The sequence below is a fragment of the Aquarana catesbeiana genome, linkage group LG03, assembly GCF_042186555.1.
Source record: "Aquarana catesbeiana isolate 2022-GZ linkage group LG03, ASM4218655v1, whole genome shotgun sequence".
NCBI lineage: Eukaryota > Metazoa > Chordata > Amphibia > Anura > Ranidae > Aquarana > Aquarana catesbeiana.
This window is the reverse complement of record NC_133326.1, coordinates 468560086-468583767: the sequence shown is the minus strand read 5'-3', so window position 1 is coordinate 468583767 and position 23682 is coordinate 468560086. Positions and strand designations below refer to the sequence as shown.

General features: G+C 43.0%; 1 protein-coding gene across 2 annotated transcripts in view; it reads left to right on the top strand.

Annotated features, from left to right (window-relative positions):
• The window catches only part of LOC141134592 (uncharacterized), a 108385-nt gene extending 85638 nt beyond the window's left edge, over positions 1-22747 (top strand). The window contains exons 6-8 of one of the 2 annotated variants that reach the window (XM_073624067.1): positions 4127-4294; positions 18414-18564; positions 22601-22747. In XM_073624067.1, the coding sequence (XP_073480168.1) occupies positions 4127-4294; positions 18414-18564; positions 22601-22641 (360 nt within the window). In that variant the 3' untranslated portion in view covers positions 22642-22747. The remainder of the gene's footprint in view (positions 1-4126; positions 4295-18413; positions 18565-22600) is intronic. The other variant, XM_073624066.1, reaches the window with a different exon arrangement.
• Positions 22748-23682: the final 935 nt, after the last annotated feature.

Genomic DNA, 23682 nt, shown 5'->3' with positions numbered 1-23682 from the left:
CATACCCCAAAAACCACAGCCCAGGGTTGTGGGGACAAGATCCGTGCTTTGTCCCCATGTTGAGGGCATGTGGTCTGGAATGGTTCAGAAGGGGGGGTGGGGCGCTCACTCTTCTCCCCTTTCCAGGCCTACCAGACTGCATGCTCTGATAAGGGTCTGGTATAGATTGTGGGGGAACCCCAGGCCGTTCTATTTTTTATTTTGGCGTGGGGTTTCCCCTCAAAATCCACTTCGGTCTGGTATGGTCTTGGGGGGCCCACGCAGTTTTTTTTTCAATACATCTTGCATAGTTAACATTTCTCTAAAAACAAGTTGTGTGTCACAAGTCAGATCAGTTAAGATGCTGATTCGATTTTGATGCGATTTCAGTTGAATTCAATGGGCTGAAATCGGACCCAAGTCGGACCAAAGTAGTGCAGGAACCTTTTCAAAAGTCGGACCAGTTAAGACGCCTCTCATAGGGAACCATTGATTTTGACATGTCATGCAACTTGTGATCTCGAAGTCGGACCAGTGTGAACCGGCCCTCAAGGTATAAAACATGTATCCTTTGGGTGTGCCCATCCCTTTCACTATATCATGTTGATTGAAGAGGAGCTTCACAGAGTTTTACAGCAATTTTGGGGGAGAAATGTAAACTAGCTTACCTCCATGCTGATTTACTAAAAGTGGAGAGTGCAAAACCTAATGCAGCTGTGCATGGTACCCAATCAGCTTTCAACTTCAGCTTGTTCAATTAAGCATCGACAAAAAAAAGCTGGTTTCTATGAAGAGCTGCAGCAGGTTTTGCACTCTCCAGTTTTAGTAAATTAACCCCACAGTGACCTATGATCCTAGCGCTCTGCCTTTTGTGGATTAACTGCTTGCCGCCCGTCATATGACAGCCAGGCGGCGCGGCTCTCGTTCTGGGCGGGCGTCATATAACGTCCATTTAAACAAGGAATGCGCGCGATCATGTGCACGCATCCCTGTACCTTTGGTGGCGGCGTGTCACGGAGACACCGCTCGCCACCGAGGGGGGTGAACAGCCGTTGGGCATGGCTGTTTACCACGTGATCGGCCGTGACTTTATCACGGCCGATCACAGATGGTACCGCCCCGCTTTGCACGGCGCATGTGTGCGAGCACATCGGTGGCAGCCATTTCCTGTGAACACTGCTTGTCACCGACACTGGTAAACAGCCATTGGCTGGCGGCTGTTTACCACGTGATCAGCTGTGATCCTTTCACAGCCGATCACTAAATGTAAACACAGAGCGGTAACAAGATGTTACCGGGTTCTCCTCCTCACACACCGATCGTGTGTGAGAAGGAGAGTGCGGTAACATCTTGTTACTGCTTACAGTGTACACCAACCACACTGATTGCCCCCCAATAAAGAGTACCTGTCACCACCAATCAAAGTATCTGTCACAGTCCATCTGAGTACCCGAGTACCTGTCACAGTCCATCTGAGTACCCGAGTACCTGTCACAGTCCATATGAGTACCTGTCAGTCCATCTGAGTACCCGAGTACCTGTCACAGTCCATATGAGTTCCTGTCACAGTTCATATGAGTACCTAGTACCTCAGTACCTGTCACCGCCCTTCAGAGTACCCGAATACCAGGCACCAGCCCATCAGAGTACCAAAGTACCTATCTGTAGCCCATCAGAGTACCCGAGTACCTGTCACTAGGCCATCAGAGTACCTGAGTACCTGTCACCAGCCCATCAGAGTAACCGAGTACCTGTCACCAGGCCATCAGAGTACCCGAGTACCTGTCTGCAGCTCATCAAGTTACCCAAGTACCTATCTGCAGTCCATCAGAGTAGTCGAGTACCTATCCACAGCCCATGCCTCATAGAATATATGTTGGGGTGTTTGCTTTCCAAAATGGGGTCATTTTGTGGGTAATTCCATTGTCCTGGTGCTCAAGGACTTTCAAAAGTGTGATGGGTAGAAATGAAATGAGATGTGTAATTTATGCTCCTAGAATGCCTTAAGGTGCTACTTCAATGTTGGTCCTCAAACAGTATATGTGTAAAAGTCTCACACATGTTGTATCGCCATACTCGGGAAGAGTAGCAGAATGTATTTTGGGGTGTAATTTATTGTATGCATATGCTGTGTGTGAGAAATAACCTGATAATATGACAATTTTGTAAAAAAAAAAACTTCATTTTGCAAAGAATTGTGGGAAAAAATTACAACTTGAAAATAACTCAGCATGCTACTTAATACCTTGGAATGTCTACTTTCTAAAAAGGGGTCATTTGGGGGATATTTGTACTTTCCTGACTTGTAATGCCCCGTACACACGGTCGGACTTTGTTCAAACATTCCGACAACAAAATCCTAGGATTTTTTCCGACGGATGTTGGCTCAAACTTGTCTTGCATACACACGGTCACACAAAGTTGTCGGAAAATCCGATCATTCTGAACGCGGTGACATAAAACACGTACATCGGGACTATAAACGGGGCAGTGGCCAATAGCTTTCATCTCTTTATTTATTCTGAGCATGCGTGGCACTTTGTCCATTGGATTTGTGTACACACGATCGGAATTTCCGACAACGGATTTTGTTGTCGGAAAATTTTATATCCTGCTCTCAAACTTTGTGTGTCGGAAAATCCGATGGAAAATGTCTGATGGAGCCCACACACGGTCGGAATTTCCGACAACACGCTCCGATCGGACATTTTCCATCAGAAAATCCGACCGTGTGTAAGAGGCATTAGTGTCTCAAGAAATGAGATTCACCTGATGTACTCAATTTTCAGTGATTGGCACTATAGTTTGTAGACTCTATAACTTTCACAAAGACGAAATAATATACACTATTTTTACCAAAGATATGTAGCAGTATAAATTTTGGCCAAAATTTATGAAGCAAATAAATAATGAGCAAAATTTTATGACAGAAACAAAGGCATTTTTTTTTCACAAAATTTACTTTTTTTTTTTTTATTTATAGCACAAAAAATAAAAAACCCACTAGTGATTAAATACCACCAAAAGAAAACTCTATTTGTGTGAATAAAAAGGACGCAAATTTCATATGGGTACAGTGTTGCATAACTGAGTAATTGTCATTCAAAGTGTGAGAGCGCTGAAAGCTGAAAATTGGTCTGGGCAGGAAGGGGGTATAAGTGCCCTGTATTGAGGTGGTTAAACTAGACAGCTCCATAGACTTGCACAAGGGTGACTACTTCAATTCACCAATAGCACAGGGGTCAGAATCAGCACTAGGAATTAGCAGCATACAGTTTGTATTTAGCGCAGCACCACTGCACTCTCCAGTATCCAACGTTAATGCCTGCAGACATCCCCCATGTGCGTTATGACAGCACAGTGCCTTGCCTAGCCCACTGTTATTTCCTCTCTTCTCTGCAATTTTCTTAATGGAAGCTCCTCTGTGCCCCTGCAAGTTTGTTATCATAATTCAGTGCTTTTTGACCATCTTCAAGAGGTCCAGTATATTCAGAGCCAGAAAGTTTCTGCATCCCTGCATATTTTGGAATAAATTTGACTGTCTTTTTTAATTTTTTTATAAGAGGTCAAATATATCTGGTGAGTGTGATTTTGAGTCACTGGGGTATATGTTGGAGGTTGTGAAGCACTAGCACATTACATTACTGAGAGTGGATGTTTGCACACTTGTCACATACAGTATATAGCAGTGATGGCGAACCTTGGCACCCCAGATGTTTTGGAACTACATTTCCCATTATGCTCAATTACACTGCAGAGTGAGTGAGCATCATGGGAAATGTAGTTCCAAAGCATCTGGGGAGCCAAGGTTTGCCATCACTGGTATATAGAATATATCAAAAGGACACTGATATAGTTCATGGACTTATAGTTATTTTGATGCATTAATATATTATATTATTTGAATCTGTATATATATATATATTTACTTATTTTTTTTAATGTATTTTTACTTTTGTTTTTATTTTTGATTGATTGGAGTGATTATTTTATGACTTGAGGGCAAGTGTATTATGTATGAGATTTTGTCAATATCCTTTTGGGATATTTATACAGCTGCTATTGGGTAGGGGGAATACAGAAGTTAAGCGCATAATTTAGTATGTTTATCTACTTTACCATTAATTTATGTTATTATTTCTTGCAGAACTGGACACCTGAGCTGGAATTGCAGCAACTGAAAAGCGAGAAGACGGTGTTGGTTTTACAGATGGAGGCTCTAAGGAGAGAAAGAAATGAAGCTGAAAAAGATCTGGAATTACTCTGTCAGTTTTATAAGGATGAAGCACACGCTCAAAAACAGCATATCTTGGAGGTATGACGTACATTCTCTTACCAAATGGATACAAGGTGACCATTCATCTGAGGAACATGGTTTGACCAAGAGGTCATACATCCCAATAACAAAACAGTCGGTCTATAACCTAGATATACAAGAATGCGATCTTAAGTATTGTAAAAATGTAATCAACATTACTGTGTTGAAAAGTTGCTATAGTCCAAGTGGGAACAAGATTTGGTTACTGGGATCAATCCAGTGGACTGGAGCAAGGCCTGGTCTTCTGTAGCTAAATGTTCTTTCAATACTGCCATTTTAGAGGCAGCATACAAAGTGCTGTTGCAGTGGTATTGGGTTCCAGCACGTATTGCTCATGCCAACCCGACCTCTTGTGATCGCTGCTTGTGGGGATGTTATACACATTTGGTGGGCCTGCCTGCGTTTAGTGGGTTTCTGGTCCAGAGTGTTTGGTTTGTTGTATTCTCGGTTCCATTTGAATGTCTGTAAAGAAGCTAAATTTGCACTATTACATTGCCCTATCCCAGGTTTGTTTGCTAGTCAGCAGAAATTGGCAACCCACCTGTTTATAATGGCCAAAAGGACAATCGCTCACGCATAGAAGAAGACCACAGTCCCCTTTTAGGAAGTGAAAAACCGCTTGACGACCATGATGGTAACAAATGTCTAGTATACTCAAAGACACGCATGCCAGGTTCCTTAAAGTTTGGGAGCCATGGCTGGCATATGCCTTCCCTGAACTCCCTCTGGCTAGTATGGGTTGGCTCTGGCTGGTTTCCCAGGTCCCCTTTTCCTTCTCTCTCTTCCCCCTACTCCCTCTCTTTCTTATTCGTCTCTCCGTTTCCCATTTCTCTTACTGGGGCTCTTAGCCCTTTTCAATTGCCAACAGATGCCCAGGACAATTTTAATGCAGAATTAATGCATGTTTGCATTTTTTCAGTGAAAATACAGAGTCATTGATACATTCTTTTACATAGTGGAATAATAAATCCATAGTAATGCAACGTATAAGAGAACGAATTTCAAATAGATATATTTAGAAACAACTGTGGTTAGTGGGCGCAGGTACATCAAGAGCCGCCCCTCTCTGGAGGGAGTCGCCCCAAATGGGTACAAGCTGTGTCATGGAAAGGGGAGCGGCACATCCAACCCACAGATCAAATGCTATTTAAACTAGCGGGGATGTTATCTTCTAAAGCCTGCTACCCACCTAACCAGGTAATATTTTAGCAAAGGTGGTATTAAGGAATAAAAATAAAGAGAGAGAGAAAGGAAAAAGAAGGGGGTAGAAAAGAAAGAAGATGTATAGAAGGAGGAATGAGATGTCCTTCCGGAATGTTCTACTAAGATTGTTTTATCCAATTCCTACGAAGATGTCAAGGGTATGTGCATGTAATCTGCCCAAGGTTCCCAAATGGCCTCAAATTTTTGAACGGTATCTTGTAGCAGTGGTCGTCAACCCTGTCCTCAGGACCCACTAACAGGCCAGGTTTGCAAGATAACTGAAATACATCACAGGTGATATCATTTGCTTATCAGTGATTGCAGTATTCTAGTCTGCATCTCCCCAAGGTAATACAGAAAACCTAGCCTGTTAGTGGGCCTTGAGGACAGGGTTGATGACCACTGTCTTGTAGGATACTAATCATTTTTTCCTGAGCCATGATCCAAGAAATTTTTCGTTTGGCCTGGTCACTGGAAACCGTGGACTGCTTCCATGCTTTTGCTATCGTAATTTTAGCTCCTAGAAGGATAAAGTGAATAAGGCTCCTTTTACTTTTAGAGGCTTTTTCTATTGGGAAGTTCAGCAGTGCTATGTGGGGGGACATAGGGACGGACAAATCCATCGTCATACTGATGGAGGAACCAAGTACCATCTAGTTAGAACTTTTAGGTCTGCCTCCATCAGAGATACGTTGAGTATACCTCGATTCGACCATGTGATCACTCTGTGCCATTCGTCCAGCTCCCATTCCTGTTTGAGCTCACTTTCCCAGGCCAACATACAGGTTGTTTTAGAGTGCTCTACAGATAGTGACTCGTATATCACCGTGATCCCCCCCCCTCTGCTCGGTAAGCTGGCCAGACTAATGTTCATATGGCGTTATGCTAGGTGGTAAGGGTTTGGATCCCCAAATGGAGTTTAGGAAGTGAGAGATTTGTTGGTGTCTGTAGGTTTCAGTTGGGGCATTTCAAGGATATTGATACAGTGATTGAGGGTGAGTGGACCCGATGAGTTAAAATAATGGCCTATTCTGTATAGCCCCTTGTTCAGCCACCATTGAAAGGCTCTAATGTTCATGCCTGGGGGGAATTGGGGATTGTGGAATAAATGGGCCAGCGGCTTAAACGGGGATATTAACTCCGGATTAATTTTGAGTTTGTCCCATACTGACATTGAATGAGATAATGTTGGAGCGAGAATTGCTGGTCGTTTACTAGGGTGATTCCACAGTAAGAATTCTAGTGTGAATTATGGTACTGCTTCCCTTTCCATATGCACCCAATCAGGTTTTGCAATCCGGGAGTAGATCACTGATATTTGGGCTAATTGTGCTGCTTGGTAATACCTGTGTAGGTTAGGTAATCCATCCCTCCCTTGTTTTGGGCTCTAAAGAGGACCCCCTTAGCTAGCCTGTGCCCCTTTGATCCCCAAACAGAGGCTATAATTTTCACCTGAAAGCGTTTCAAATGGTCCATTTTAATAGATATGGGTAGAAATAGAGAATACGTGGAAGTAGTGTCATCTTTTTAACGTGAACTCTCCCTAGCCATGATATAGGTAGTCGAGACCATTCACGCAAATCCGATTCCAATTTGCGAAATATTGGCGGATAATTGGTTGCATATAGCTGCTCTATCCTAGACGGTAAATGCACCCCTAGGTAGGGAATGTGAGAATCATGCCATGTAAAGGCGAAGTGGCTTTTTAGCCGGGAAACTAAGGAATCTGGTAGATTTATGTTAAGGGCCTGCAACTGACATATTGACAGGTAGCCCCGAAATTTTTCCGAAATCGTCCAGTAGGCGGCAGACATTTGGTAGAGAGATTAGTGGTGAGGTGATGAAGAGGAGCAGATCATCTGCAAAAAGAGTGCATTTGTGTGATTGTGGGCCACATTGTACGCCAAGAATATCCGGGTGAGTCCTGATCGCTATGGCTAAAGTTTCAATCGCTATTGCGAAGATCAGGGGCTTGCGAATCGTACATGCGCTTCGGGAATCGAATATAGCACTCTTAGAATGTTAGTGAAGTGTCGGCCAAACCCCCAATACTGTAATATTTTGAAAAGATAAGGCCATGAGACAGTATCGAAGGCCTTGTGTAAATCTATAGATAGTAAAAGTCCTTCTTGAGATTGCCCCCCCATCCCAGCCCGATCTCAACAGTGAGATAATGTCAATTGCCCGTCTAATTTGATCAGGGTCTTGGCTACCCGGGATGAACCCCACCTGATCTTTATGTATGTATAAGCTTATGAAGGAGGACACCCTGTCCGCTAACAATTTGGTTAGGATCTTTAGGTCATTATTAATTAATGATATGGGCCTGTAGTTGCTAGCCCCCTGGTCATTCCCTGGTTTTGGAAGCACTGTGATAAACGCTGAGTTAAGTGAGCGTTCCAGGGTCGTTTCCTTCCTCAGGGCGTTAAAGAATGGTGCTAGATATGGGGACAGAATGGGTGCAAACTTTTTATAATAGGGGTTGGAGAACCCACCTGGTCCAGGAGCCGACCTCCGTTTCAAGTTTTTGATTACCAAGAGCACTTCTTCCGCCGTTATTGGAGATTCCAATCTATCAATATGGTGATCTTCCAGTTTGGGAATAGGTAAAGAGTCTAAAAAGGAGTCAATACCAGCCTGATCCTACTGCACCCCTCCGCTATATAAAGTTTTATAGAAATCATGGAAGGCGCTCATTATTTTCTGAGGGTTGTGTGTCCCAGATCCATTTGGGAGATGTATTTTTGGTACGGTATTAGAGCGAAGTTTGGGAGTTAGACCAGCTGCTAGCATTTAATCAATTTTATCTCTCATTTGGTAAAACTGGGCCCCACTCCATCGTAAATTTTTCTCTGCTCTTGATGTAAGAGCAAGGTTTAAAGCCAGTCTGGTCTCATCGAGTTTGGCTGCCGGAATAGATTTAGGGTCTCTTTTATGTTGCTTGCTAATAGTTAAGAATTCCTTTTCTAGTTTATCTATGTCTGCTTTATTTGCTTGTTTGATTTGGGAAGAAATCTGGATAAGTTTCCCTCTGGTGGCTTTATGGGCCACCCGCACTCAGGATTTTTGTGACCATTTAGACAGGAGGTTTCCCTCCTCTGTTTATGTTGTGCCTTTTTTGTCTCTTATGTGCCACTTCTAGCCCCTGCGCAGTCTAGGTGCATCTGACATTGTTGTATGTTTTAATACTATTTCTGCAATAAAAAATTATTGAACCAGAAAAGTTGCTGCAGATATGACTCATCAGTCATGATGATGCTGGACATATGGCTGAATCCTTCTTTTAATGGAAAACAGGAACACAGAGACAGGAAATGACATCATAACCATGTCGTCCCCTTAAGAAGAACATTATATTGTACAAGAACGCTACCACCCAGTGGCAAAACTATTACTCTGAATATAATATATGAGAATGGTTCTTGTACTGACATCTGTATAAACAGCATGCCAACAGTGTATATTTATTGTATATTGTGCTGTACTTCCTTAATAGTGCAGCAAAGCAATTGTGCTTTTCAGTTTCTGCTATCTCAAAATAAGTCTTTAGCTAAAAACGTAAAGGGTAGGTAAGCCCCATCAATGAACTTCTCTTATTTTCTCCCTTTTTGTCTACTATATATATACCATTGAAAGTGCTGTCATATCTATTTAAGGTGTTCAAAAAAAACCTGTTTATTTTGCTAGAAATCCTGTGAACTAATAACTTCCTGTTCTGTCTGATTCTGCCCAAGGAGTTGTGATGGAGACAAAGAAAGTGGAAGGATATGAGAAATATTTGTTCTTTGTAATCCATCAGAAATGAAGTGGGCAGGGCTGACACCACTTGCTTGGGTATTCAGGACTATGTTGTCATGTCAAAGAGGAAGATAGTAATTTACTAAATTTCTGGTATATCAACAGTTATATTTCCCTATTTACAGCATGTTTAACCAACTCCCACCCGGCCACTGCACATAAACGGCCGGGTGGTCCTTTCCTCGCTTTGAGTGGACGTTTAGGGACGTCCTCAGAATGAGTGCTCACAGCGCGGCCCCATCCTGTGATCATTATGATATGGGCGCTGTGATTGGTCCTCCTGATCATGTGACGAATATGTCCAATCACAGCCGTCACATATAAACAGAGACATGTGTCTCTATGACAGTTCTCCCCGCCAAGCTCAGTGCTGGGGAGGAATCTGCAGCTCTGTGGCAGCTCTCTGTGTGAGGATGGTTTTTGTACAGAGAGCTGTCACAGATTCCCCACATACAGTACACCAAGCACCACTGATACCCCTGTCCCCATACACAAGTCAGTGTCCCCATCACATCTATCACATTGCACAAAACAACTGTCTGTCCCCATCACATCTATCACAGTGCACAAAACATCTGTCTGTCCCCATCACATCTGTACCAGTGTACAAAACATCTGTCCCCCATCACATCTGTACCAGTGTACAAAACATCTGTCTGTACCAGTGTACAAAACATCTGTCTGTCCCCATCACATCTGTACTAGTGCACAAAACATCTGTGTCCCCATCACATCTGTACCAGTGCACAAAACATCTGTCTGTCCCCCATCACATCTGTACCAGTGCACAAAACATCTGTCTGTCCCCCATCACATCTGTACCAGTGCACAAAACATCTGTCCCCCATCACATCTGTACCAGTGCACAAAACACCTGTCTGTCCCCATCACATCTGTCACAGTGCACAAAACATCTGTCTGTCCCCCATCACCGCCAACACCAAATAAAGCCTGATTAGGGTTATTTTTACCAAAGAAATGTAGCAGCATCATTTTTGGTTCAAATATATGAAGCAAAATTACTTGTTTGCAAAATTTTATAACAAAAACTAAGAAAAATGCATTTTTTTTGGGTGAAAATTTTCTGTCTTTTTTACTTTGTAGCATAAAAAATTAAAACCCCAGTGATGATTAAATACCGATAAATGAATAGATAATACAATCAGCGCAAACCTTAAAACAATACTAATTAAACTAAATGAATATGCCAGCTGAACACCCAAGAAATTCATAAGCCCAATCGTAATCTAATATAAAAACAGTGCAGCGCATATATAATAAACATCAAAGTGTCCATAAATCCGGGAGAAAGGATGCGATAGATAAATTCTATAGAAACTCCTTGTGCTGAAAATCCCAGAAGGACAAAATGCACCAGATCTGATGTGAGAGTGAACCCACCATCGACAATAATACTGCTTCGCTCACCTTGATGTGTTGACCTCGGTCACAACAGAAAGGTCAAACTTGTGATTTCCCCACTTACAAGGGAATATTATTATTATACAGGTTTTATATAGCGCCAACAGTTTGCGCAGTGCTTAACAAAATAAAGGCAGACATTTCAATTACATTACAATTTGGTACAAGAGGAATCAAGAGGGCCCTGCTCATTAGTGCTTTATACAAAAGGTAATAGCTGTGGGGGATGAGCTGATGGAGGAAGTAAAACATTGTTAGTTAGAAGCAGGATAAGCTTCTTTAAAGAGAAGGGTTTTCAGGGATCGTCTAAAGATGAATAGATTAGGGGACAGTAGGACAGATTGGGGTAGGGAGTTCCAAAGGATGGGAGAAGCTCTGGAGAAATCCTGGAGGCGAGCATGGGAGGAGGTGACAAGGGAGCTAGAGAGCAGGAGGTCTTTGGAGGACCGAAGAGAGCGGCTTGGATGGTATTTTGGGACTAGGTTAGTGATGTAGCTGGGGGCAGAGTTATGGATGGCTTTGTAAATTATTGTTAGTACTTTGAATTTTATTCATTGGGTGAGTGGAAGCCAGTGGAGGGATTGGCGGAGGACACTGAATGGTTGGTAAGGTGGATGAGTCTTGCAGCGGCATTCATTATGGACTGAAGGGGGGATAGTCTATGTAAAGGTAATCCAATGAGGAGGAAGTTGCAGTAGCTGAGGCGAGAGATAACCAGGGAGTGAGTTAGAAGCTTGGTGGTGTCATTAGTTAAAAAGGGGCGTATTCTGGAAATGTTGCGGAGGCTAAGGCGGCATGATTTGGACAGGGATTGTATGTGGGCCTGAAAGGACAGTTCAGAGTCTAAAGTTACCCCTAGCACCCTGGCATGTGGGGATGGACTGATAGATGTGCCATTGATCTTGACAGAGAAGTCAGGGGAAGGGGCACTTGGGGGAGGAAATATTAAGAGCTCAGTTTTAGATAGATTCAGTTTGAGGAAGTGGTTTGACATCCGGGCTGATATGTCTGTTAGTAAATCAGTGATGCGTGAGGAGATTGATGGGGTGAGCTGAGGGGCAGAGAGATACATTTGGGTGTCATCAGCATATAAATGTTAGCGGAAGCCATGGGAGCTGACCCAGGGAGGACGTGTAGATCAAGAATAGTAAAGGTCCTAGGACAGAACCTTGGGGGACCCCAACGGTAAGAGGGGTTGGAAAGGAGGAAGTGGAGTTGTAAGTGACACTGAAGGTGCAATGAGATAGGTAAGATTCGAACCAACGGAGAGTGCAGCCATGGAGACCAAGCAAATTTAGTTTTTTGAGGAGGGGGTGGTTAACTATATCAAAAGCAGCAGAAAGGTCTAAGAGTAAGAGTATGGAATAATGACCATTGGTTTTGGCTGTTAGTAAGTCATTTGTGAGTTTTAAAGAGTGTAGGATAGAGTCAGAGGGTGACCGTAGTATTTGAGAAGGAACAGGGTCCAGGGGGCAGGAGGTTAGGTGGGCGTTAGAAAAAAGTTTAGTGACTTCCTCTATAGTAGCTGGGTTAAAAGAGGGAAGTATTGATTGTGCAGGAGGACAAGGAGTGTGAGGCCTGGTTCACACCCATGCGATCCGATTCTGGTCCGAACAAAAAAAAGGGTCCTGTACGTGTTTGGACCGAATGCGGCGTGATATCAGCCATACTATCTGTATGGCTGAAATCACATCACAAAGACATCGCATGTGACGTGAACAGCAGTGAGCTGCGAATCACATGTGATGTCTGGCATCGCAGAAGTGTGAACCGGGCCTAAAGTGAGGGAGATATCTGTAGAGCGGAGATCTCTAAACAAATTTTCTCAATCTTATTTTTGAAGTGATTAGCAATCTCCTGGGCAGTGAGTAAGTTAGTGGGTGGAGGTAATGGAGGACGAAGTAGAATGGTAAAGGTAGAAAAGAGTTGACAGGAACTGCGTGAGATTGTGTTAATGAGAGTGATAAAGTAGGTCTGTTTGGCAATGTGGAGGCAGGAATGGTATTTTTGGAGGGCAAATTTATATTGGCTGAAATCTTGCTGTGACTTAGTCTTACACCACAGACGCTCAAGAGCACAGCTCTGTTTTTTGAGGCTTCTGGTATTGTCTGTCTGCCAGGGTTGTAGCAGTCGGGGCTTGATTCTGAGTGTAGTGAGGGGGGCCAAGGTATCCAGCGTGGATGGCAGTGAACTGTTGTAGACAGAAGTGGCCAAGTTGGGGCAGAACAAGTATGAGATTTTGTCGTAGAGACAATCTGTAGCAGAAAAAAGAAGAGAAGGGTTAAGGTTCCTATGGGTAATAGTTTGGTAGTTGGAAGGCAAAGAGGAGGCAGACAAGGAGAGAGTGAAACTAATAAGGTGGTGATCAGAGAGAGGAAAAGGAATATTGGAGAGGTTGTACGGAGTGCATAGGTAGGAGAATATAAGGTCAAGGCAGTTGCCAACAGAGTGAGTAGAAGCGCTTGTCCATTGTTTTAGGTCAAAAGAGGAGGTTAGGCTCAGCAGCTTAGAAGTAGCGGGAGTGTTAAGATTAACAGGGATGGTGAAGTCACCAAGAATGATTGTTGGAATTTCAGAAGAGAGAAAGTAGGGTAGCCAGACAGAGAAGTCTTCAAGGAAGTTTGATACGGGTCCAAGGGGACTGATAGATCACAGCAATTCTCAATGAAACTGGAGAAAATAGACAAATACAGTGAGCTTCAAATGAGGAGAGGGACAGAGGGCGGTGGATGAAGAACCTGAAAAGTGCTTTGAGGTGATAAGAGGATTGCAACACCACCTCCTTTCCGTCCACTAGGCCTGGAGGAGTGAGTCCACAGGAGGCCACCGTAGGAGAGAGCAGCAGGAGAACAAGGTCAGATTCTTGAATTCAGGTCTCAGTAACTGCAAGTAGGTTCAGGGAGTTTGTGATGAATAGGTCATGGACGGTAGTGAGTTTGTTACAAACAGAACGGGCATTTCAAAGGGCACAAGAGAAGGGGAGGCTGGTTCTAGGCAGAAGAGGAACAGAAATGAGATTGTGTGGATTGCAGCTGCAATGGGAGGATGGGGGGTGCTGGGTATGTTGGCTGAAGGTCAATGATGCTGGTCCAGGATTTGGGGAAATATCTCCAGAAGTTAGGAGAAGCAGAAGGGTGAGAGAGGTGATATGGGAGTGTGACTTATATGGGGGGGACACGCCCCACTGTCCTGCAGGTTTTATTGGTATATGGGTTCAGAGTTAGCAGGAACTGACATGTGCAGTAATAAGGTGAAGATGGGAGTGAGGGTGATATATATAAACTGTGGGGTGGAGAAGATGGGTGAAAGAAAGAGAATTTAAGGAGAGAGGATGCAACTGTGAGAAGGAAAAGTAGAGAGTGCATGATACAGAGTGGTGAGATTGAAAGGAAGCCTGGATGAGAGATGAACAAGTTTGATGGAGAATCAAGTCACCTGTAGTCTGTTTAGTGTTTTGGAGAAGTCTGTTGTGTATTTTCTTCTGACACAGCACGGATGACGGCGGGTTATGTCAACAGAACGTGGCTCCTCCTCCCGTATGTGTTACGTCCTACGGGACTTTGTCACCGGGGTGGAGCCACAGCTCCACCCGATGTTACTTAAAAGCATGGAGACACTAACGCTAACTTCTTTTGCAACTGCACAGTTTTGAAACATTCACTCCCACTATGCTAGATGTGAATTGGGCCTGAAAGTGAAATTGGTGTGATAACACAAGAACAATGAGGCTCCATTCACATCTGTGCGTTCCCTTGCATTTCAGAAATGCACTGCACCAAAAATTGCAGTAAACATACCAAGCTCCACTCTAAAAAAAAAAGTTCTAAATCTTCTTCGGGGCGATTGCTGCGTGTAGGGCAGCCCATTCAGGTGAATATGCTGCCCTATGTGTGATGAATGAAAATGCTCCAAAACGCCTCACCACCTCGCTAGAAAAAAACGCATTTGGGAATGCGTGTTCCCGCTATTCAGAGTAGTGATTGGGGCTTGACAGCTGAGTGTTTCTGTCCACTCCCTGCTATGTACTTGTATAAAGATGGCCATATACTATGCAGTCTGATTTTGTATTTAGTGAGAAGGGCGATCACTGATTGCATTTCATTTAAAAATTGTGCAGCTGGGAGTGGGTGGGTAGATGATGCAGGGTGTGTTATAATGAGGTCATGAGATTTTAAGGAAAGCTTTGATATTTTTGCAAAAAAGTACATGAATGCTATATTGATGCATAGGGGAGCTGGACGTTAGAAAAAAAAAAAAAAAAGGTGAACTTATCCTTTAAAGTATTTTGAGACTCCTGAAGGCTGTCTAAATCACCTTCCCAGACCATAAAGAGGTTATCGATGTACCTCTTGTAGCACTTTAGCTGGTGGGGGCAGTTTTGAAAAATTGTTTCCTCCTTACAGTGTGCCATAAAAAGATTAGCAACACCGGGCATAAACCGAGCCCCCAGCGCAACTCCTTTAATTTGTAAGTAAAATTGTCTATCATACCAAAAATAATTTCTATTTAAACAGAAATCCAAACTGAGTCAGGAATCACTTATGTTTACACGAGAGAGAAGAATCCCCCTAAAGCCCACTTTACAGATAATAAGGCATCCTGATGTCCTATAATAGTGTAGAGGGAACCGACATAGGCTGTAACCAGTACACTATTTGGACTACACAATGTGGTTTCTAAGAAATGAATCATGTGCTTAGAATTTCTTAAATAAACTTTTGTTTCGGACACCAAAGGTTTCAGAAAAAAATCTATACACTGTCGCAGACACTGATTCGATACCATTCACTATAGGTCTACCTGGGCATTCTTGTGAATGTTAGGTAGACAATATATAATTGGTGTCCGACATGTCAAGGTATCCAAATATAGAGCTTCCTTCTTAGTAAGGATTTGCTCATCTTTCCCCCTTTCAATAAGGAGATGTAATTCTTCTTTATAGTCCAAAACAGGGTCACATCTCAGAAGTTGATAAGTTTCCCTATCACCCAAAAGGCGACCCATTTCCTCCTTATAAAAGGATTTACTAAGCACCACAAGACCTCCTCCCTTATCTGCAGGGCGAATCACCACTTCTTTTTTACTTTCCGATGGGGCTATTCCTTTTTTAATATGTATGGGATCTTGGACCTTTCTAAGATTCAACCCTTCTACCTCACTGAGCACCATATTTTTGAATATCTTTAAATGCTTATTATTGGAATTTAGGGGGTTAAACACAGATTTGTTGGCTAAGTTCGAATGAACGCCTTATCGGGGGCTGTATAGATCTTTCAGCAGATAGATCTTTTAGAAATCCATCCGATTGTATCGTGCCATGTCAGAAGCCGCTCGGCGGTAATTTGGGTTTTATGCTGTACACAAGGATCCTGTAAGTTCTTTATGTAATAAAAGTGTGTCCATTCAATTATTCCTTTCTTTAATGTTCATATGATACCTAGATGTCGTTTTAACATCTGAGAGAGTCCTGACCGGCTATCAGCTGATAGTGCCAGCGCGTCTCTGCATTATCCCCTTGTTAGTGGGAAATCGCGAGTTTGACCTTTCTGTGCTGACAGAGTTCAACACATCGAGGTGAGTGAAGCAGTATTATTGTTGGTGGTGGATCCACTCTCACAAAGGAATTTCTATAGTATTTATCTATCGCATCCTTTCTCCAGGATTTATGGACACTTTGATGTTTATTATATATGCGCTGCACTGTTTTTATATTAGGTAATTAAATACCACCAAAAGAAAGCTCCATTTGTGTGAAAAAAAAATATAAAAATATCATTTGGGTCCAGTGTTGCATGACCGCGCAATTCTCATTCAAAATGTAACAGCGTTGACAGCTGAAAATTGGTCTGGGAAAGAAGGGTGTGAAAGTGGCCAGTATTGAAGCGATTAAAGGTACAAAATATGGGGAAATGTTCATGTATTCAAGAGATATAGTAAATGTTATTTTTTATTTTGCCCTGACATATGCTTTAAAGTAAATGCTTTCGCCCAGGGTGACAGGTAGAAATAAGTGCAAACTAGGCACCACATGTTGCAGATCAGAATTATTCACTGGCAGTGCCGGGACAAGATCATCTAGAGCCCAGGGTGAACATGCCAAACTGCATCCCCCCCAAGATGCATGAGCTTTGTCAGTAACCCCCCCTCCCCCCCCCCAAAAATGAGCACTAATCTTCATGATTACCCCTAAACATTAATTTCCCCTCCTCCCAGTACCAATCTATGCCCCCCCCCCCAAAAAAAATCGCCTCTCCTCGCACAAATCCTTTACCCTTAAAATTTCCCCCTTCAAGTACACATCCTCTCCCCCCACTCCAAATCCACCCTCCCAGTACAATTTCCCCTCCAAACACATATACCCCAAAAAATGTTCCTTCTGTCAAAATCATATTATTCTAGCACAAACCCCCCCAATCTCTCCTCCTAGCACACATCCTCTTGCCCATCCCCACTCCAAATACAGATCCCATAAATCTCCATTCCTAGCACCCCCCAACAATTCTTACACCCTTGGCACCCCCATTCCCCCTTCCAACACAAATACCCTCCCCCCAATCACCTCATGACACCCTCCTACCTCACATGATACCACAGTGCCCAGGCAGCTTCCCCTCCTGCCCACCCCTTGTCCCGGCCCTGCTCACTGGTTACTACTTTGTTGCAAGAAGCACTCAGGAGCCTCTAAATCTCTGGTGCCCTACAGTACAGCATTGCCAGCACATCCCACAATCCAGTGCTAGGTGCCTCTTATAAGTAGCTGTGCACCTGCATTGCAGTTTATTTTTAAACCAAGTCAAAATGTGCATTCAACAGCACTGTGGTGGTTTCCAAGCACATTTTAGCAATCTATTAACATGTAAAAAATATAAAAGGTTGGCACTGTTTTAGTGTCTAGTTTGCGCTTATAACTCTGTTTTTACATGAACACATCTAGGCAATCCACCATTTACAGTTTAGATTGTTGCACAATATTGATAATAGAATGCAGTGTATACTGAGTAAAGGCTACCCTATTCTGTTCAGTTGTTTGTTGAAATGAAAGCTAATTAAAATGGTTGAAATGGCAAGAAATCTGCTATGTGTATGCCCACAATAAGGGATTGGGATTATTGGGATCGCTGATCCACAAGCCTGTAATGACACCTAGCCATATGGCAAACGTGTCCACCCATTCCGGTAAGGGAATTTTTCTCCTTCTATACTTTTTTGTGGATATCGACTATTGGAACACCATCCCTGTGATTTACATGGCATCCAAGAGTTTTGAGACGCCATCCCTGTGATTTATATATGACATCTGAGATTAACTTCTTGTCCACCCATAAACATATCATCCCACCTTGTTGGACACTTATACGTTTATAACACTCACTGAGTTGGACACTTATATGGCTATGGACTAAATAGTTATTTAATGAAAAAAAATTGTTTATATTTTTTCACCTATTTTACACCACTTTTTGATATGTCTGGTAGTCACATTTATGTGCACCGTTCACCTCTATTTAGCGCTGCATTTATATCACCCATCTGTTTTGCTTTGTTACTACATTGTGGATGCTGGCTGCTTTATGCGTCATCTTTTAATTTTTGTGAGTAGCGCAACATTATTGTATTTTTGTATGCCCACAATAAGACCTACAGAAAATACATTGTTGGCATTTTGCTTATGTTATGATTCTTGTGCGACCAGATATTTCATGCTTATCGGGGAATGTTGGAAGAACAGATGGATACGCAGGAACACCGCTATCGAAAACTTCTAGAGGAAACCATTCAGGATGCAATTCAGCTCTCAGCCCGCAACCAGGAGTTGGAAGAAGAGATCAAGCAGCTACAGAATGGTAAAAACCTAGGCACATATCTATTGCATCACATTGTTAAGTTTTGTCTTACTGTAGGGTCGTTGTTGCATGTGATATACTGATGGAACTACAGATGGAGAAGGGATACAGCTGTTTCTAGCTTGCTGCCACCTCACTCACTCATGGGCCTCTAAACATTGGTGGAAATATACTGTATATAACTGTTGCGCTGAAAGGACTCGCTTGTTTCCTCCTTGTTTATCTCTTTATAGCCCTGCTGCACAAACTTATATAAATAAATATACTATTTACCATTATTATTTATTTTACTAAAAGCCCAATCTATAATACAAATATTGTTGTTAAATTGGAACTTTGTGAAAAAACAAAACATACATAAAGGATCTTTGTTACTAGCATTAACAAAGCATAACTACAGCTGAAACTTTTTAACTCCTTCAGATCTGCGCTATAGCCGAATGACGGCTACAGCGTGGAGCTGCTTTGCCGGGAGGCTGTCAATAGACGTCCTCCCCTTTGCAGGCTCACCACGCCCCCCTGAAGGGTGCGCGGGGCATGCGCTGTGATCACCCGAGTCAATGAGATCCCGGCCCCTCACCAACGTGATCAGCTGTCAGCCAATGACAGCTGATCATGTGATGTAAACATAAAAGCGCAAGGAGAAAAAAAGCCGATCACAGGTTTCTGTTTGAAGGGACATCGGTCCCGAAGAGGAAGAGATGAAGCGCCTCATATGTGCCCACCAGTACCCGTGCCACGAATCAGTGCCCACAGTACATAAGTGCCAGCAATCAGTGCCACCTATCAATGCCCACCAGTGGTGCTAATCAGTGCCACCTAGCAGTGCTGCCTATCAGGGTCACCTACCAGTGCCGATCAGTGTCCATCACTGCCACCCAGTGCCACCTATTAGTGACCTTCAGTGCCACCTCTCAGTGCCCAATGCCACCTATCTGTGCCCACCAGTGCCGCCTATTAGTGCCGCCTTATCAGTGCCCATCAGTGTCACCTTATCAGTACCCATCAGTGCAGCCTATCAGTGTAGCCTCATCAGCGTACATCAATGAAGGAGAAAAATTACCTGTTTGCAAAATTTATTAACAAAATATAAAACGGTTTTGTATTTAAAAAAAAAAAAAATATTAACAAAAAAAAAAAAAAACCCAGAGGTGATCAAATACCACCAAAAGAAAGCTCTATTTGTGGGGAAATGATAAAAAATGAATTTGGGTATAGTGTTGTATGACTGAGTAATTGTCATTCAAAGAGTGACAGCGCTAAAAGCTGAAAATTGGTCTGGGCAGGAGGGGGTTTAGTTGCTCAGTAAGCAAGTGGTTAATCAATTACAGTAATTTTTTTTTTCTTTTGGAAAAAGATTAATGCAGAATTTTAGTCAGAAAACCAAGCTCTGATAGATCGCTTCAGACCAGTGGCGGCTCGTAATGCAGGGCGCCACCCCCTATTCTACAAGCGGGGTGCCAGACGCATGGATTCCAATAGGGGTTTTTTTGAAGCACGTGATTAGAGCCAGAGGCTCTAAAAAAAGGGTGGACTCGGGGCGCAGTTGTGTGACAATATCAAATGAATATTCGCTATTGTCACACTGATTCTCCTCCAGCCAATCAGAAAGCGGGTCCTGAGACCCGTTTCCCGATTGGCCAAAAAGAGAAGCAATCCCATTGACCTAGGAGACGCAGGGGAAGCCTGACTGACCCACCAGCCACCACTGTATCCATCCATAGCTGGGAATGGCAGCCTCTGATGACAGCTTACCGCACACAACGCGATGATCGGTGACAGCCCAGCTCCCTTCCACGGACTGAGGGGGACACTGAGGAGACGGAGGAGGGAAGCTGCTGTCGGCGGGCACCCTCCAACATGTCAGTCTGGGGGCAGCGCAGGGTAAGTGAGCCGGTGACCGGGGGGTACGGTGAGCGGTGTGGGCTGGAGCGAAAGGGGGGAGGGGTTGGGAGTCAGGTCTGTCTGCCCCCCCCCACGACCAATGGAGCACCAGCCACTACTTCTTCAAACTGGCCCCTTTTGAAGGTATAGCTATGTGTATAGCTATGTAAAACATTAAAAATAAATGCATATACCGTATAAAAAGGCACCCTGCTTTGCACATGCTCAGTTTCCCTCTATTTTCAGCACTGTGCCTAAAATCAGTGGGTCATTAGAGGTCATTCTGCTAATAGCCTTGCTGCTGTGGTAAGGGTTGGGAAGGATGCTTCAGGAATAAAACAGACTGTGTAGACTGTAGAGGGAACACAGATTAGGGAGAGAGAACAGAAAATCGGGAGAGGTGACAGAACAAACTCTGCTGTCAGGCAGACACAAAAGAGTCTTATCTTATCTCCTTGATATTCTCTCCTTTCTCCCTCAGCAGTACAGCACTATGAGACTGAGCTTTGTAAAGACATAAAATCAGGGCTAGAAATGCACACATTTTAATTACAGAAATTACATATATTTTTTTATGACCAGAGAGAGGGGGAGAGTTTTCAGTAAGGAAGTGACTGATTTGGCCTTCAACAAAATGGTGGCCGTCAGCAAGAAGAAAAAGGAGCAATGCTGGAGGCAATTTACAGGACTCACTAAGGGTACTTTCACACTGGGGAGGTGCCGGCGTTAGCAGTAAAGCGCCGCTAGTTTTAGCAGCGCTTTACCGCTGATATAGCAGTGCTTTTCAGCCACTAGCGGGGTGCTTTTAACCTCCGCTAGCGACCAAAGAAAGAGTTAAAAGCACCTGTTTTACAGCACTGCACATTCATTTCAATGGGCAGGGGTGGTGCAGGAGTGGTGTATACAGTGTATACTGCCCCAAAAGACGCTGCTTGCAGGACTTTTTTTCCCGTCCCGCAAGAGCTCCGCTTCAGTGTGAAAGCACTCGGGCATTCACACTGGGAGGCATGAGAGGCGCTTTACAGGCACTATTGTTAGCGCTAAAACGCCTGAAAAGCGCCCCAGTGTGAAAGGGATGTAATTTTGGTAGCATAATTATAAATCTGGAATGTATGATCTTTTTTTAAAGAACATTCATTGTCATCAAACTGTTCTGGGTAAAGTTCCACTTTAAATCATGCCTAACCCAAAAAGACAACCTTTCAAGGCACCTCTGTCAGTGTTAATGATTTGTCCCCAACCCTGAAACTGTCAATTTTGACAGAAAGCTGTCACACAGCTGCAAATCATGTGTCTTCTTATTGTAACGGTCCACACTATAAACTATATAAAAAAAAGCAAGCAAGAAGAATAGTGATGTATCATAACTGGGCAAAGCAAAGGTGTGCAACCCCGCCCCCCCTCCAAAAAAAACCCAAAAAATTAAAGTACACAGATCTCACACAAAGTATCAAAGAAGCACTGATTGGCTTTGCAGGAAGTGAAAGCCAATCAGATCCTCTGCCTAACACAATTCTCATTTGTGAAATATATATCCCTTTTGGCTTTATTCCTTTTCCCATCATGTTAAAAGAAGTAAAGTGCATGAGTAGAAGGAGAGAATGGGATTGATTTACGAAACGCAAATTTACTGTGCACTTTGCAAAGGGCAGTTGCAGTCTGCAAGAGCAGTTACTCCACAGATTGGTAAATGAGCAGAAGCTATGTTGACTTCCATCATCCAATCATGTGCAAGTGAAAATGCTTTTTTTTTTTTTTTTTTTTGTTTTTTTCCTTGCACGTGATTGGGTACTCTTTGCGAAGTGAAGCTTTAACTCATTTACTAAGCTCTGGAGCAACTGCACTTTGCAAAGTGCACAGTATGTTTGCGTTTAGTAAACCAATCCCATTCTCTCCTTCTGCTCATGCACTTTACTTCTTTTAACATGATGGGAAAAGGAGTAAAGCCAAAAGGGATATATATTTCACAAATGGGATTTGTCTATTTGCCTTTAGTAAATCAACCCTATTGTCATTTTAGGGGCAGCAAAAAACATCTTCATCGCTTATCTGTCTTTCTGCTTGCTAATGTGAATTGTTAGCTTGAATAGTGTTTTTAGAATGGCTTGCTTTCTCAACTGCCCATAACCTCTTGCTGCCCCTCTGATTTCAGGCACCACAGAGATTAGAGGCAAAGACCCAAAGAAATCATAGAAGAAGATGAGAATCTAAAACTCCAAGTGTTTCAGGTGTATCATTTGAATATATTAAAGTAAATCTATTTAAATACTAATTTGACTGTCTTTCAATATACAGCCACTTTTATTGGAACGCATTCTCATTAGTGCATTAGCTAAAGAGTGAACCCTGTTGCTGCAAATCAATACATAAAAGCATGGAGCACGGTGAGGGGGTTCGGTTTTTGTTCAGTTGTGCATTATACTGAGAAGCTGCTTAATGTAAGTATCTCTTACTTTGCAATTATTGTCGGTGCCAGATGTAACGGTTAAAAGCTACATGTTGGAAACTATTGACCACCTGGTATTTGTACCCACAATGGTGGTTGCTAGCAGATAAAAAAAATCCAGTCAGCAGAGGTTCTGTAGAGGTAAGAGGAGAATGAGGTGATGAGGTGTTTAAGTGGACAAGATGTCCACTACTGTACTTACATATCCAATCAAACATTTAGAACACAAATGTGTAGAAGGATATCTGTGGATGCACAACACATTGAAGCTTAAAGAGAATGGGTCACAGTGGTAGAAGATCATGTTGGAATCCACACCTGCCAGCTATGAAGAGGGTAATGAGACTCTAGTAGCCATGGGATCACCAAAGCCGGATGGCTGAAGATTGGGCAAACGTACCTCTCCATGTTAGTTAATTTAACTAAAACCACTGATACTCACCTCCTTTCCTCTCCGTGGCACGAATATCTTGATTGGCCAGCCCCCTGTCACCAAAGCATGCCCAGAATCTACACTGCATTCACAGCATAAACAGCCAGGGCTACTATTAGAAATCATGGAGCCCCGTGCAGCCCCCCCCCCCCCCGAAAATATCAAATGATATTTTCACTAAAAATACACTAAAGTCATTATTAATGAACATAAACACAGCATATAAAAACAGCAAATTTCATGGTAAATCTAAAAGAAAAACATTGTATTGAAGTAATAAATAAAGCTCTGTGTGTGAATGAGGTCTCTGGGCTCTTCACATGGGTGCTGTGGGCTGTACCGTGTGAATCAGTAG